Source organism: Anabrus simplex, chromosome 2 (genome assembly GCF_040414725.1).
Source record: "Anabrus simplex isolate iqAnaSimp1 chromosome 2, ASM4041472v1, whole genome shotgun sequence".
Classification (NCBI taxonomy): Eukaryota; Metazoa; Arthropoda; class Insecta; order Orthoptera; family Tettigoniidae; genus Anabrus; species Anabrus simplex.
The window spans coordinates 212,910,181-212,926,925 of NC_090266.1; the positions used below are offsets into that span (position 1 = coordinate 212,910,181).

Sequence of the window (16,745 nt, forward strand, 5' to 3'; positions counted from 1 at the left end):
GCACGCGCGCCTGTGTATCATTCTGCTAGCTTCGACGCGCAGCCCTCAGTGCGCGTGCCTGACCATCGAGTGTACTATAAATAGGAGCTCCCTGCCAGCTCACTTGCCCACTTGCCCCGGTGTCCAGCTCCAGAATACACCCTACGTCGAGCACGGAGGCTACTCCTCTTGAAAATGTGCTTCGACCAGGTGGACTGAATTTCTGGCAGTACGAGGTTTCACCTCTGGTCACCGCTCCCTTACCTGTTTCCACTGCCTATGTTCCGTAATTCTTTTACAAGCCATTTTCATTCCCTAACTTATGCAAGCTCCCTTAGTTTCGCTAGGTGGAATTTCTTCAATCAATTGAACTTGCTTTTTAGGAATTCAGGCACTTCAACAAACAAGGACTCTCATGAACATTTATATTAGTGTGCCAGATAGTTCTCGACTATCAACGTGTCAATTCACAAAGACTATCTTTTCGAGATAGAAGTGTATATAAAGACTGCAAACCTGTACATATTGTATAAAGACAGACTTTTCTCAAGATTCAATATTCCTTTTTGCTTCAAAATAAATTTCAGTTATTTGTGTAAATATTATAAAGTGAAGCAAATAAAGTTGTGTTCTGTAAACTTCAACCTTGGTTACAACAATAATAATAATAATAATAATAATAATAATAATAATAATGGTAATAATAATAATAATAATAATAATACTGGTCATGTTATTTGCTTTACTACTCTTACGGTTTCAGAGACGCTGAGGTGCCGTAATTTAGCCCCGCAGGAGTTGTTTTTACGTGCCAGTAAATCTACTGACACAAGGCTGACGTATCTGAGCAACTTCAAATACCACCGGAATGGGCCAGGATCGAGCCAGCTAAGTTGGGACCAAGAAAACAAGTGCTTCAACCGTCTGAACAACTCAGACTGGCAACTTTTATTTTGATACATTTGATACGCTGAAAGGCATAACAGTCTATAATGATAATGTATGTATGTATGTATGTATGTATGTATGTATGTATGTATGTATGTATGTTATTAAGCACTGCAAAGGCATCAGTAAGTTTAATGCTTTATTTTACCATTACACATATGCACTTAGTTTACAAGCACGAAATAATAATGTTACTTTTTTTACGTCTCACTAACTACTTTGGCGGTTTTTGTACCGCAGGACATTTTTCACTGAAGTAAATCTACAGACACGACACTGGCGTATTTCAGCACCTTCAAATACCACCGAACTGAGCCTCCATCGAACCCGCCAAGTAGGGATCAGAAGACCGGCGCTCTATCGTCCGAGCTACTCAGCCCGGCATTAGAGCTTAGGGTAAGTTGGTCGTGCGGTTAGGGGCGCGCCATTGTGAGTTTGTATTCGGGAGATAGTGGGTTCGAACTCCACTGTCGGCAGCCCTGAAAATGGTTTTCGTGGCTTCCCATTTTCCCAACCAGGACAATGCTTGGGCTGTACCTTTATTAAGGGTACGAACGCTTCCTTCCCAATTGTATCCCTTTTCTTTCCCATCGTCGCCATAAGACCTATCTGTGTCAGTGAGACATAAAGCCAATTTTAAAATTTCATCATATTTAGGACATTATAAAAGTGTCGAGATCCATAGTTATAAACGGAGAGAAGTACTTTCTGGGCAGACATGATTGGCGAGTAGTCAATAATAATAATAATAATAATAATAATAATAATTGCTTTACGTCCCACTAACCAATTTTACGGTTTCCTGAGACGCTGAGGTGCCGGAATTTAGTCCCGCAGGAGTTCTTTTTACGTGCCAGTAAATCTACCGACACGAAGTTGACGTATTTGAGCACCTTCAAATACCACCGGATGGGCCAGGTTCGAACGTGCGAAGTTGGTGTCAAAAGGCCAGCACCTCAACCGTCTGAGTCACTCAAACCGGCAGGCAGCACGAAATTTAGGTACGTTTAATTTATTTATTTACTTGTGTGACATGTCCATTATTCGTTTGAACCATCGATAATTCAATTCCGATACTACTCATTTGGGCATCCTATCCCATGCATGCTTTCGTTGACGTAAAGAACTTTGTTTACATACACGTCAACACGATTTGCTTCTTCTACCTTTACGCAATGCACAACGGGGACCGTAGCGTATTTCACGTACCGGCGCGCCCATCCGCTCTTACAGATGCCGCACCCACACAGGCTTTCAGGTCATTTCCATACTCAATAGTCCATGGGGCTGATGACCACATATATCCCAATCTCCTAAAGGACATATCAGCAAAAGAACCATTATTAACGCTGACAATTCGATACATCTCCAGGGTCCGAAAACGATCACCAGGGTTGTCTGAGGCCCCTAAGACTGAAACCAAATACTAACAACCACTAAACCTGTCTGGCGAGAATATTACGTAACTTGATATACTGTATAAGCAGCCTTCAGCTGTTATCGTAGTTCAGTTGCTCTTAAACACAAAACCTGTTTTGCAAGTATGTTACGTAACACATCGTGGCATTGCATCGGTGGCGTTCAGCTGTTACAGTAGTGCATGTGCTCTTAAACATAAACAGAAACCTGTTTGGCCTGTTATCGAAGGAAAGCTATTCATTCACAAGAACAACGAGTATTACCTATTCTAAAAACATTGTAACACCGTGCTCTCGGAAATAACTTCCGAGGATTACTAAAAGTTTGATATATAGTGGTTCGTCACATCGTTCTCTATTGCTACAAGAAATATCTGCACGTATACCCCCTAACACCTGTATAATACGTGCCCAAAACTATATTTGACATAAATTTAGAGAGCTTAAATGTTTTCAAGTAGAAATTGATTTCTTTTGATAACGCAACTCGGTACAAAAACTAAAATAAATTTTGTATTCTGCTTCACCCTCCCAGTCTCCTACAAGTTCTGTTTCTATGCAGACATCTCAAGATACACAAAAACAAGAACAAGAAAAGCCTGAAGAAGAAGAAAATGGAAACCAAGATGAGGAAGAGATAGGGATGAAGAAGAGGACGAGGAAGAAGACCTTAACGTAATGTTACCATCCAAGCGAGTTAAGTTTTGAATAACGACGTCAGAGTCCTGCACAGCAGCCCAGCCCGTGAGCTGCTTCGGCAATAAACAGCAATGGGCTTTGAAAGTTTCGAACATACGAATCCCGTGACGTCATCGCACGGGCCAGTCTGGGCAGCGCTATATCATTCGTACGCGATGAGCCAAGGACAGCGCTGTGGTAGTCCTATGGGCTGACTGCTTCAATATGTATAGTGTATTGCGTTTCAGCGGAGTGCGTTGCATTACGGTCGAGTGGTTTTCAGTTTTACTTCCCCATCTATCCTGTTATCGGATACGAATGTGGACTGTAGTTCCAAAAGAAAACATGGCAAATAACGTGATATAAAAGAAGATACAAACGAACTAGAGACCGCACAATACAAGACTTCAGAAACGGATCCTAAACTTAAAAGTCATATTTGGTCTGTACTCAAGCCTGTAGTTGACGGTGATGGGAAAGACGTTAATTTTGTGTGCTGTACGATCTGCGGTGAACTTTATGTAGGCCTACACACTAAAGGAGTCGGACTGATTTTGTCTTTTTATTATTAGATAAAAAACCTTATGTTGAACGAGGTGTGCATGAATGAAGAGCATTCCAATATTTAAGGTCATTTAGGGATATCTCGACACGCTAAGCAAAAACCTGTAATTTTGATCATGCTTTATTTGCAAAATAGTTCAATTTTTACCTGGTGAATTTGTACACAGTTAGTGTATGTTTTCTATTATTTATGGCAAAAAATAACACTTCATATCATTGTAAATTAGAAAATAAATAAACGATGCAAAAATGTCCACTTCTCCCGCACTTAGGGAGAACCTGACACTAGGTAGGACCTCGGAAGAGTTACACAACTATTGTACACAGTGGGCACATATAAACTGTTCGTCGTTTCCATTTTCCACACACATCTCGTGGAACCATTTCCTGCATTCCCCACTACACTGGACCCATGCCTCATTTCGGTTGTCGTCATAGAAATAGCCATCACATACTGCGCAGTAATTCTCCGAGCAATTACGACTGCTTGAGGAACTAATCCTGAGAAGTCACCATGGCGGATTCTTGCACTCTTCTTACACTTCCTTTTCCAGAGAGGAGTCTTAATATCGGAACAGGAGATAACTCCTGCACTGAGCAACTCGGAGGTGTAAATGCAGGTGAGGCTTCATGTTCCTGTGATAATGTAGGACTACTGGCCTTAGCTTCTACAGCAATATCTTCTCCAACATGTACGTGATTTGAACCATTTTCGTCTTGCACAAGGTCGTATTCAAAAATGTCTTCTTGGAGGATATCTGGATTGTACGGATAAATGCCACATTTCCTAAATCCGCCGGTAAAATTTCCTGCTGTTGCCGATTTGTACCAAGCCATCTTTAGAAGGTCTCCAAAATTATCTTTAGTGATCCCTTTTCCCGGGAGTGTCGGGATCTCCCACGCTTGTCATGTCGACATCTCCCCGAGTTACATTGGCAGGCAAGAGGTGGCAGCACTTACCACGCTGAATGATTGGCGATTTGGAAATGACATGGCCGCTTCTCCAAAACGTGCTTTGTGCGCCTAACCTCAAACATTGTCTTAAAAATATCGCATATCTACGTATTTCGTTATACAACCTACTCATTATCTTATAGTACGTTACTTTTCCATCGCATATCACTTACATACTCACCTTCAACTATTCAGATGTCTTGTATTTATAGTGATAATCGTCTGCTACCAGGATCACAATGAGCACAACACCCTACGGCTCCAATACATGTAGTTACTAGTTCGACCTGTAGAGTACTGTGGTCACCAGTGGCGCTAAGCTTAAAAGTGTCGAGTTCTCCCTCATGTCGGGATCTCCCTAAGTTACCTTACGAGTCATCAGACACCACGACTATGCCACAACCTGCCAACATAATGAAGTTTGCTTCGTGGACTGACGTTGTTGATGTTCCTATTCCAACGGAAGAGCTGGAAAGATATTTAAAGCAAAATTGTGGAACGGTAAAAGAGATAGTGTCCTATTGGAGAACAAATGGACAAAACTGTCCAAAACTTCACCAGATCGCTAAGAAAGTATTATGTATGCACGCATGAAGTTCAGCTTCAGAGAGAAATTTCAGTTCAGTGGGCTTCATTCTCAACGCATGATGGTCTCTTCTACACCCAGACAATGGTGATGGTCTTCTTTTCATTCACAGTAATTCCATTCCACCACCATTATCAATAACCAATAAACTACGCATATTGTTCTAAGTAAAAGCTATGTTCAGGTTTGCTTTTGTTGTTGGCATATTGCACGCATTTCAGTTGTATTTTATTCTGAGTTAAACGCGAATGAAGTCCTGTGAATATGTTTCATGTTATTTAGAGTCATTTTCAGTTAACTTGATGTCAATTGCTGAGGAATGTTAGTTCATGTTAAAGTTTCTGTTTTTAATTATGATTATTATTATTATTATTTTTTATTATTATTATTATTATTATTATTATTATTATTATTATTATTATTATTGTTATTACAGTGCAGGATAAATCTCTAACGTTTTATTTCAAAATGCGATTAGCCTACTTTGGAATGCGTTATTAGCACACGGGGATTCATATAGTGACTGATCTGAATAGAAGTGTGAAGTGAACATTTCGTTGTATACGGCGCACGCGTTATTGCGGGGAAGTAGTCAAGGTTACTCTGAGCCCGCCCAGTGCGTTGGACTGCAGTGAGCTGTATGACACCAGTACTGTGGGCCAGTAAGCGGCCACGTCAGAAGGGAACGATACTGCACGGGCTGGGCTGTTGGAGCCCGTGGGTTTGAAGTGCTGCGCGGTGGGCCTCTGTGCAGGACTCTGACAGACGTTATTGCTGAAAAACTTTGTACATCAAAACAAGATCTACCTACTTTGTCTGAGGTAATGATCGTAATCAGTTTAAGAATCTCTCTACTATTTGCTTTAGTTCGCACCGACACAGATAGGTCTTATGGCAGCGATGGGATAGGAAAGGCGTAGGAATTGGAAGGAAGCGGCCGTGGCCTTAACTAAGGTACAGCTCCGGCATTTGCCTGGTGTGAAAATGGGAAACCACAGAAAACCATTTTCAGAACTGCCGACAGTGGAGTTCGAACCCACTATCTCCCGAATACAAGCTCACAATTGCGCGCTACTAACCGCACGAGATGAGTCGGAAGAGTACCTTTTATCTTGGAGGGAATTAAGAATTTAACGTTACTGTAATTTACTGTTGGCCGTGCGCGTAGAGGCGCGCGGCTGTGAGCTTGCATCCGGGAGATAGTAGGTTCGAATCCCACTATCGGCAGCCCTGAAGATGGTTTTCCGTGGTTTCCCATTTTCACACCAGGCAAATGCTGGGGCTGTACCTTAATTAAGGCCACGGCCGCTTCCTTCCAACTCCTAGGCCTTTCCTATCTCATCGTCGCCATAAGACCTATCTGTGTCGGTGCGACGTAAAGCCCCTAGCAGAAAAAAATTACTGTTGCTTGCATTTTCTAATTGTGGCTCACCAATTTATAGCTTCCGTTGAGGTCATCTCTATTCCGTGGTTACTCCTTCCCCTTTTCTCGTTCCAGACTGGCTCCATGGACATCCGTCCTTCCTTCTGCGATATGGTTTGGGCTATCTGGACTAGCACTCCCTAATTGCCTAGTCTTTAAATTAGACATTGGCCCTATGCTTGCGAAAATTGAGCACCGTTGATCGTATGAGGAGAAAAGCAAGTGTTGTGAATTTTTCCATGTTAGCAGAAATCTTAATCCAACTTAGCTATTTTACTGATACAATACAGACTTGTACCAAGTACCGTGGACTTGAACTAACGTAGTTCTTCGTCCAGAATAATTATAGCATATATCACAAGCCGTATGCTTGTTTCGTCTCACCCTGATCCGACAACATCACAGCAGCTACGTACTGTGTCTTAAAGCGACAACTCACTGTCCCGAAAATACTTGTGTCTCGAAGCGACCACTCACTGTCTCAAAGATAAATTGTACTTGTGTTTTGAGAATTGCTCCGCGCCAGATAATATACGCGAGCTCTCCCCACTCTTGGTTACAGCTCCATACCCAGTCTCTATACAACGAAGCATCTGATTCGTTGATCTCATTTCATATCTTCCCTCTCTTCATTCTTCACCCGTAACCAGTTCGATGATGTAGTCTCCTAGCTTGCTAGCCTTGCACGCCTGTCGCTGTATAGTACAGTACTCATGAGTTAAACCCAATGACTCATCATAACTTCCCCGCTTCAAGAATAACTTTTCTGTGTACACAATATGAGATGAAATGACACAAACTCAATATATTGACCACATTTACAGTACATAATGAATTCCTATCTTATAATTTAAATAATAAATGATGTTCTAATATATACAATATGATTCCAAAAGCCTTATTTACAATTGATTGAAGTTAAATTAATATGTGTTAATGAATAATTTCCGATGGCGGATAATCGTGATTTCGAGTGATATCACGTAATAGTACTGTACAATCAATTAGTATGGTTGGAGAAGCCTGGACGGTTACACTGGATACTGGCCGCAAGTAAGCAACTGCAGCTATCGAGCTCGGTAATCAGTTTAAGACGTTTATTCAAAACACCTATGGACCACTCTTTGCTCCTTATATAGAAAAACTCTTTACAAGACAAACTGACACTCCCTACAGTTAGTTATGGTATATTCGTTTCCTTTTACTGAATCGATTCATTTGATTCCGTTCGCGTTACTGAATCGATACAGTGATCCGCTTCCCGGAACATTAGAATCACCGTACCTATTGCATCTGTCTACTGTGTACTGATAAGACAGCAGCAGCAACATTCAATGTTTGCTGCTGCCATCTGGTCTTCATTCTATGAGCTGCTTTCTACGCGTCATCTAGCTTTCAGATTCAGGTTTCAACTGCAGCCACCTCTTCGCATCAAATTTTGATCTTACAAAGCCTTTCCCCCTCAGTGACAACTCTATTACAGAAGTATATAGAATTGGATGAAAAAATATCTGTACTCACAATCATTAGTGATCTGCATTTAGAACTGTCGCCCAGGTGGAAGATTCCCTATCAGTTGTTTGCGTAGACCTTTCTTAATTCATTCCAAAAATATGGATACGTCATTGTATTCACGGCAGGTACATAATACAAAACAAATAAGTTAAAAAATGAAATGCAGGAAAAAATAGGTACTTGTGCAGTACTATACATTCTCGTTATATTACAGAAAAAACTAGGGGAGATAATAATAATAAACATAATAATAATAATGTTAATGGCTTTAAGTCCCACTAACTACTATTTTTATGGTTTTCGGGGAATGCCGAAGTGCCAGAATTTAGTCCCACAGCAGAACGTTTACGTACCAGTAAATCTACTGACACGAAGCTAAAGTATTTGAGCACCTTCAAATACCACCGGACTGAGCCAGGACTGAATCTGCCAATTTGGGGTCAGAAGACCAGAGCTTCAACCGTCTGAGCAACTCAGCTCGGCATAATAATAATAATAATAATAATAATAATAATAATAATAATAATAATAATAATAATAATAATAATAATAATAATAATAGTAATAACTCAAATTATTCAAATTTTATACACGAACTTACGGTTTCTCCAGTCCTCTGAAAGTCACAACTCTATTATATATACAGAATTAATGTAAAAATGCCTGTGTTCGCAATAAGTAGCCTACATACTAAATATAAATCAAGTTGCTTCACTATGCACCGACACAGGCAGGCCTTATGGCGACGATGGGATTGAAAAGGGCTAGAAGTGGATAGGAAGCTACCGTTGCTTTAATTAAGGTACAACACCAGCGTTTGTCTGATGTGAAAATGGGAAACCACGGAAAACCATCTTACGGCTGCCGACGGTAGGGTTCGAACCCAACATCCCACGAATGCAAGCTCATAGCTATGCGACCCTAACCGCGCGCCCAACTTCCTCGATCATCTTTGAAAATATGTGTTTTTCCATGAGCAGGGGAATTTTTAAATTGTCATATTTTCTATAGACGACCCGAGTTGTACAGCAGCCCTCTGGTTTTCTCATTCAACCTCTTTTTAAGCTAATGCGTCAGTCGGCTCACTTACACCGGTGATCTCGTGATTCGATTATTGGAGTCTTGTGCAATGCTGCGACATACGAACTGAGAAAATACTGGGTGGTTCTTCCCAATATAAAACAGACAATTTCGAGTGGCCATGTGCATGGCTTACAGTCATAGGGTAGGCTAGAGAGTTGAGTTGAATTAACGTCGAATATCGACTAAATTATAAAAACATTATTTCAAAACTAATAACCTATCTACTTACTAGCTAGGTACTTTGGAATTATGTTTGACTACCTTCATAACACTGTAAATTGTTTAAACCTCCCTGTAGGAAGAGGACATTGAATGCAAGTGGGTATTATGTCCAAATGAGCTGATAGCGGGAGTCCGTTATAGCGTACTATTCTTTCAGTCTGCCATGGCTCTGTATGTCTCGCTGCAGCGGAAGTTCAGCTCCCCGCAAACGTCCAGTGGACCGTTAATGATACATGGTGTATTGTGTCTCAGTGACCCGTGACTGCGTACGATTCTTTCAGTGTGCTATGGCTCTGTACGTCTCGCTGCAGCAGAAATTTCGCTCCCCGCCAATGCCCAGTGTGCCGATAACGAACCGTGTGTGTGTTGTCTCACTGATCCGTGAGTGCGCCACTCAGCACTGTCTGCTACGAGTCAGCTGTATTGTGTGCCGTGAGCTCGCCGTTCCTGTGAATCGATTCACTCGGACACTTGAATGAATCGATGCACTGCTTCGTATCATACACTCAGTAGCCAACACTACCTACGGTACCTACTACGACTGTTTTTGGATACAAGATCATCTTAAAAAATATAAAGCAATACTTTTTGCTACCGACGCTACACGACGTAATTACAACAGCAAAGAAGCTGTAGACGCAAATAAGAGTCGCAAGTATCGAGAGTTTATTTCCAAACTCGTTCCTTCACATCAACTGTCTGCATGTGATCTCAATGTTATCTACAATAATTTGTTGCCGTATGTAGACTTAAGGTACTCGAATGACCCCAATTTTCTCCCAGAACGTTTGCATATTCTAAGAGCTTCGCAATATGCTGGTTAAACAGGTCTTGAATCACATTCTAGAAATAGAGAAAATTACGTCATTCGGGTATTATTAAGTAATGGCTCCTCCGGGTAAAACTTCACCTGTAAAGATAAGCATCGTACACGAGTTACATAAACCAGCTCGTCGCACCGAAAATCGTAGACGTATTATCACACGTGGAAAAGATGATCTCGGGCAAGCTGACATAGTGGATATGATTCCTTATGCCTCTAGCAATCTACTCAATGTCATTGATGTGTACTCTTAAGTTTGATTTCGCACAACCTGGGCATTCTAAGACAGCAGCTCAAGCCAAAGACGCCTTTAAACATATTGTTGAACAATCGAAACGCTGCCTAGGGCTTCTTCAAACTGTACAAGGTAAAGATATTTTCAACAAGGTTTCTTCTTATGTCAAATCACCTGGTATCCATCAATAATCTACGTACGGCAATCTTAAGACAAGTGTTGTAGAACGCTTTAATCGTACGTTGATAACAATGATGTGGCGAGAATTTACAACAAAGGTTCTTATCGCTGGATTGATTTGCTACCTAGACTTGTGTCTGCCTACAAGGATACACTTCATCGCACCATCGGCACAAAGTCACGTCTTATTACTAAGAATACACCACGCTTAGATGCTATTCATCCTGTAATCAAAACAGCTTATCCACGGTGCCGTCGCTTTAAAGAAGGTTATTTTTTCGCATCAGCAAACACAAGTCTGTCTTTGCAAAAGGACACTCACCTAACTCGAGCACAGAAAATTATCAAATCCAGTTACTTATTTACTTCACGATCCTTCAGGAAAGCCCATTGATGGAGGATTCTACATCGAAGAGATGCAGAAAGCAAAATATTCTGATCCCTGTTTAATTGAACGTGTTATTCATCGTCGTGATAAAAAATTGTATGCCCCGGCAACATTTTTCCTTTCATTGCATCGACAACGACTAGCGCTAGGATGTTTTCAGGAAGTGTGGAATTAGGTGACACCACACGCTGCATAGCTTTACGAAACAGACTTCCATCAGCTACACGTCTCAGTTCAGGTTTGTTTTCACGCTTACTAGCACGGTAAGCATGATTGTGGTCTTTGCAAGCAGCATCTAATATATTAATACAAAGATCACCATGCGTCAAGCGAACACCGAGTTTAGTGCCAGGACCACAGTATTGGTAGGTAGGAAGTTGAAGCTCAAAAGGAAGAAGACAATTGCTTTATTGATGAGCCCATGCCCAGCATGCTTCTTCAGCTTTCTTCCAGAACGTAACTACATGTTTTTCACTGTCTGCTTGTCTGCTTTTTTCTCAGCCATGGTAAGTGTCCATAAGTAAAGACAAATCGTTAGATTTTGGTCCATAATACAGATTAGTCAGTTGACACGTACGACACTGTCTCACTGAAGGTCTCTTAAATACACTTACTCATTTGTGATGTAGACTACACGTTTGAAGCTCTGACAAAACAGGATCTTGCGTCCACTCACGAGGCACTTCATTCAAGGTTTTCTTAACATCATTTGCAGCTACATTCACTAGAATTGCTTTTGGCAATGCCTTTAAATCTTCTTCACTGAAAGTGTTTATTTTTTGTTGCAAACATAAAATTTTACAATAGCCTCTTCAACTGCGTTACACTTACTCTCAGATAGGCATTATATGATGCCCTTACTCTACAAGTATTTTTCATGCTGTCGGCATTTGAGCACTGCAATTTACATAATATCATTAAATCTCTGCCGATCTGCATTTAAGACAGTCGCCCAGGTAGCAGATTCCCTATCTGTTGTTTTCTTAGAAGTTCCTTACAAATTGCAAAGAAATTGGAAATTTATTGAACATCTCCCTCTGTAAGTTATCCCAATTCCTAACTCCCTTTCCTATTAACGAATATTTGCCTCCTTTTAAAGATACCATTCTAATTTCATCGTCTACCGATGTCATTCCACGCCATCTCCCCACCGACAACTCAGAACATACCACATAGACGTGCAGCTCATCTCCTTTCTCCCAACTCTTTGCAGCCCAAACTTTGGAACATTTTTTTTGGAAATCACCCAGTACAAATCGAGCTGCTTTTCTTTGGATTTTTTCCAGTTCTTGAATCAAGTAATCCTGGTGAGAGTCCCATGCACTAGAACCATACTCTATTTGGGTATTACCAGAGACTTACATGAACTCTGCTTTTCATCCTTACTACAACCCCTAAATACCCGCATAACCATGTGCAGAGATCTGCACACCTTATTTACAATCATATTTATATTATTACCCAAATGAATATCTTTCCTTATATTAAAACCTAGGTACATACAATGATCCCCAAAACGGAACACTCACACTATCGATGCAGTAATTAAAACTGAGAGAACTTTTCCGATTTGTGAATCTCACAACCTGACTTTTAACCCCGTTTATCATCACACAATTGCATACTGGCCATCTCACAACATTATTGATGTCATTTTGCACTTGCTCACAATCTTGTTACTTATTTACTACTCTATACAGAATAACATCATCCTTATCTCTGATTCCACTTCTTTACTATATACAAGAAAATATAAAGGAACAATAATGCTGCCTTGAGGAATTCCCTCTTAATTATTACAGGGTCAGATAAAGCTCCGCCTACTCTAATTCTCTGAGATCTATTTTCTGGAAGTATAGCGACCCATTCAGTCACCCATTTGTTTAGTCCAATTGCACTCACTTTTGCCACTAGCCTCCCATGATCCACCCTATCAAATTCCTTAGACAGGTCAATCGCGATGCAGTCCATTTTACCTCTTGAATCCATGTTATCTGCTATATCTTTCTGGAATCCTACAATTTGAGCTTAGTGGAATAAACTTTCCTAAACCCTAATTGCCTTCTACCGATCCAATTATTAATTTCGCAAACATGTCAAATATAATGCATGTCAAACTGACTTGCCTCTAATTTTCAGCTTTATGTCTATCACCCTTTCCTTTCTACACAGGGGCTACTATTGCAACTCTCCACTCATTTGGTATAGCTCTTTCATGCGAAAAATAATCAAATAAGTACTTCATATATGGTAATATATCTCAATCCATTGTTTTTGGTATATCCCCCGAAATCTTATCAATCCAGCTGCTTTTCTAGTTTTCAAATTAGTTTTAAAATTTTGTACCTTACTGTATGCGTAAATTAGGTAAATTAGGTAAATTTTAATACTTCTTTAATCTTAGTCACCACGTCTATCTGGACATTATTCTTGTTACCAAAATTCTTTACATACTGTTGACTGAATATTTCTGCCACTTGAAGATTCTATACACACCCTTCCATTTTTAACTAAAATTTGTATGACCTCCAATTACGCTTGATAGCGTGTTAACCTCAGCTGACTTCTCTGCTAGATTCAATTTCCTAGCAAATTCCTTCAATTTATTCGTACTTCCACAGCCATTTCTAGCTCTATTCCTTTCCAACCTGCACGTCCTTCTTAGTCTCTGTACATCTCCGTTATAATGTAGTGGATCTTTACCATTCCTTACCACCTTCAAAGGTACAAACCTATTTTCACATCCCTCAACAATTGCCATAAAACCATCCCGGTGTCTGTTTACACTTTTACCGTTTTCCACCGATCATAGTTTTTAAAAACTCCCTCAGGATTGTTTTATCAGACATGTGGTACTGCCTAATAGTCCTAATTTTAATACCTTACTGTCTATCACGTTTATTTTTAACTACGCCAAAATCAGCTTCGTGATCACTAATAACATCTATTACTTCAGTTTCTCTATAGAGCTCATCTGAATTTACCAGAATCATATCCAGAATATTCTTCCCTCTATTTGATTCCATCACGTTCTGAATCAGCTGCCCTTCCCATATTAACTTATTTTCCATTTTTTTGGTCATGCTTCCTGTCGTTCGCAGTACCTTCCCAATTGACATTTGGCAAACTGAGATCACCCGCTACAATCACGTTCCTCACCATATGTCTTCCCACACAGCTGATTATCTTATTAAGTAATTATGAATCAGCATCAGCGTTACTCTTTCCCGGTCTGTACACTCCAAAGACATCCAGTTCCCTATTATCTTTAGAGATGAGCTTTACACCTAGAATTTCACGTTTGTCATCTTTAACTTCTTCGTAGCTTACAAATTATTTTTCCACCAGAATGAATACTCCCACTCCTACCATTCGTATCCTATCTCTACGATACACACTCCAGTTCCTTCAGAATATTTCTGCAGCCATTATATCATTTCTCAGCCATGATTCAACTCCTATTACAATACCTGGTAAGTATATATCTAATAAATTATTTAATTCTATCCTTTTCTTTACAATACTTCTACAGTTCAGCATTAACAATGTTATATCATCCCTACTTGACTTCCAGATACCTGTGTCTTTATCACCGCTCCCTAGACCACCCCGTTTCCCTGAATGTACCTTCCTATAACGCTTCTAAACAAATCTCCTAACTTATATGTACCACGGCGGTTTAAGCAAAGGCCATCTGAGCGCAGATCCCTCTCTATTAAGCCCCCATCAGGATAAAGAAATCTCATCCACAGTTTCTCACATACCCACTCCATAGTCTCATTTAAATCCCCAATTACATTCAGTTGGCACGCACGACACGTATGTTGCTCACCTCCCGGCATGCACTGCGACACAACCAATCAAAGAGAATACACTCGTGACGTAAACGTTGTTTAATTGTTTCTCCAATTTGCTCCTTGTGAAGAGTTTTAAATGATGGGCATCCTAATTCATGCAAGTCCATAATGTCACGTGTTGATGGTGGATATGCACGCAACTATTCCTACTTTGCACAAACCTTTAAGAATCAAGATCTGCTCTTGAAAAGTGAGCGTTCATGATCATAGCTAGAAAGCGATAAAGTATACATTTTTCTTCCCACTGCAGTTCTAAATTTTGTTTTAGCCATCGCATATGCTATTTGTCTTCATCTGTATGCAAACAATAGGGGAAAGGCGGGATAAATACCAAACTGACGAGTTTCGGTGCCCACAACACAGTGCAATCCAACACAGCCGCCTCCTTGAACACAAATATGTTCCCGTTCACTTTAAAGCCTTGAACATAAACTATTAAGGTCCTTGTCATGATGGAATAAGAAAGCACACTCTCTGTCACAGTATCTTATAGAGTGAGGAAAATACTTTCACACATAACATACATACCGGGTGGTCCACCAGCCCCTTGCGATCCAGTTTTATGCTTCCCTTAACATTTACTACAATTCTGAAAGACATCGGTCACTCTGCCTAAACAGGGGTAATGTAACGAGATGTGTGTTTAAAGGCTAGAAGGCAGCACGGATCGTGAGCACCACAATTAATTCATCATGCGTAACTCGAATGAACCCGTAAAATGAGTACAGATACGCAGAACATGTACTTTAAATCAGGAGGTGGACGCACAGGCAGAGAGCACGGTACTGTATAGACTAGGAAGTGGGTGCCGTAGGTCAAGTGTCGCAGTAGCTCACATGGCTAGCGCGCGGTAGGATGTGTGGTAGTTGACAGTGCTCGAGGGTTAGAAGGTTCAAGTCTCATGCAAGTACTTTTTAAGCCAGTTGATTCGGATGTGCCATGGTTATATACATAATGCCGGTATTTTTCACAGACTGGTTTGTTTATTTGGCCCTGAAAAGGTCCGTTGGTATGGATCTGGGTTGTTAGAGGCTAGGAAATATGTTACAGGATCTCAGTTATCCACGTCGTTTAACGCAGCACCTGCTCGAAATGACGACCTCCGTGGTCGATACAGAGCTGCGCGCAATGTTGTAAGGACCGTCTGGCCGTTGCAACATCTCTGGCGAAACGGATCGGCATGCCTCGGTGATGAGTTGTCTAAGGTGACAAGGACTGGCCGGCTTCTGTGCATACAACACTCGTTTTACGTGGCCCCATGGAAAAATCCATGGGTGCAAGATCAGGCGATCTGCCCATTTATCAGGATACGTCTCATGGTAATGGTTCCGAACGACCACCGCCGCACGCGGTGGAGCACTGTCATGTTCAAACCACACCCTGCAGCGGTCAAGGAGTGACACATGTTCCAGAGACGGTGGTAGTTCATCTTGGAGGAACCGCAGATAGCGTTGGCTGGTCAGATGACCCTCAAGATTTGGGGACCGATGAGGTAAACACCCATGATTCCACGCTATATATTCACGCCCCACTGTACCTGAAAAGCTGTCTGTCGCACCCAGTGGGGATTATCCACTCTCCAGTAATGCATATTATGGCAATTAACTGTTCCATTATTGTGGAATCGTGCTTCATCCGTAAATAACAGAGTCGCCAGTAAAGCAGGATCAGTGTCCCTATGCTCTAGGATCCATTGACAGAACGCCATCCGGGCATCGAAATCATGACCATGGAGCTCCTGGTAAGCACAGGTGGTACGAATGAAACCGGTGGGTATGCAATATCCGCATAACAGACGCTCGGCTGATGTTCGTCTCCTGTGAAACGGACCGTGTGCAAGTATGAGGGTTACGCCGGATTGCGACAAACACAACCTCTTCATTGTCATCAGA

The 16,745-nt window shown here is 41.1% G+C and overlaps 1 protein-coding gene across 1 annotated transcript in view; it reads left to right on the top strand.

Moving 5' to 3' along the window:
- Window positions 1-16,111: 16,111 nt before the first annotated feature.
- Window positions 16,112-16,745, top strand: part of LOC136863491 (lutropin-choriogonadotropic hormone receptor) — a 207,931-nt gene continuing 207,297 nt past the window's right edge. The window contains exon 1 of the mRNA XM_068225963.1: window positions 16,112-16,311. Coding sequence (XP_068082064.1) covers window positions 16,112-16,311 — 200 coding nt within the window. The remainder of the gene's footprint in view (window positions 16,312-16,745) is intronic.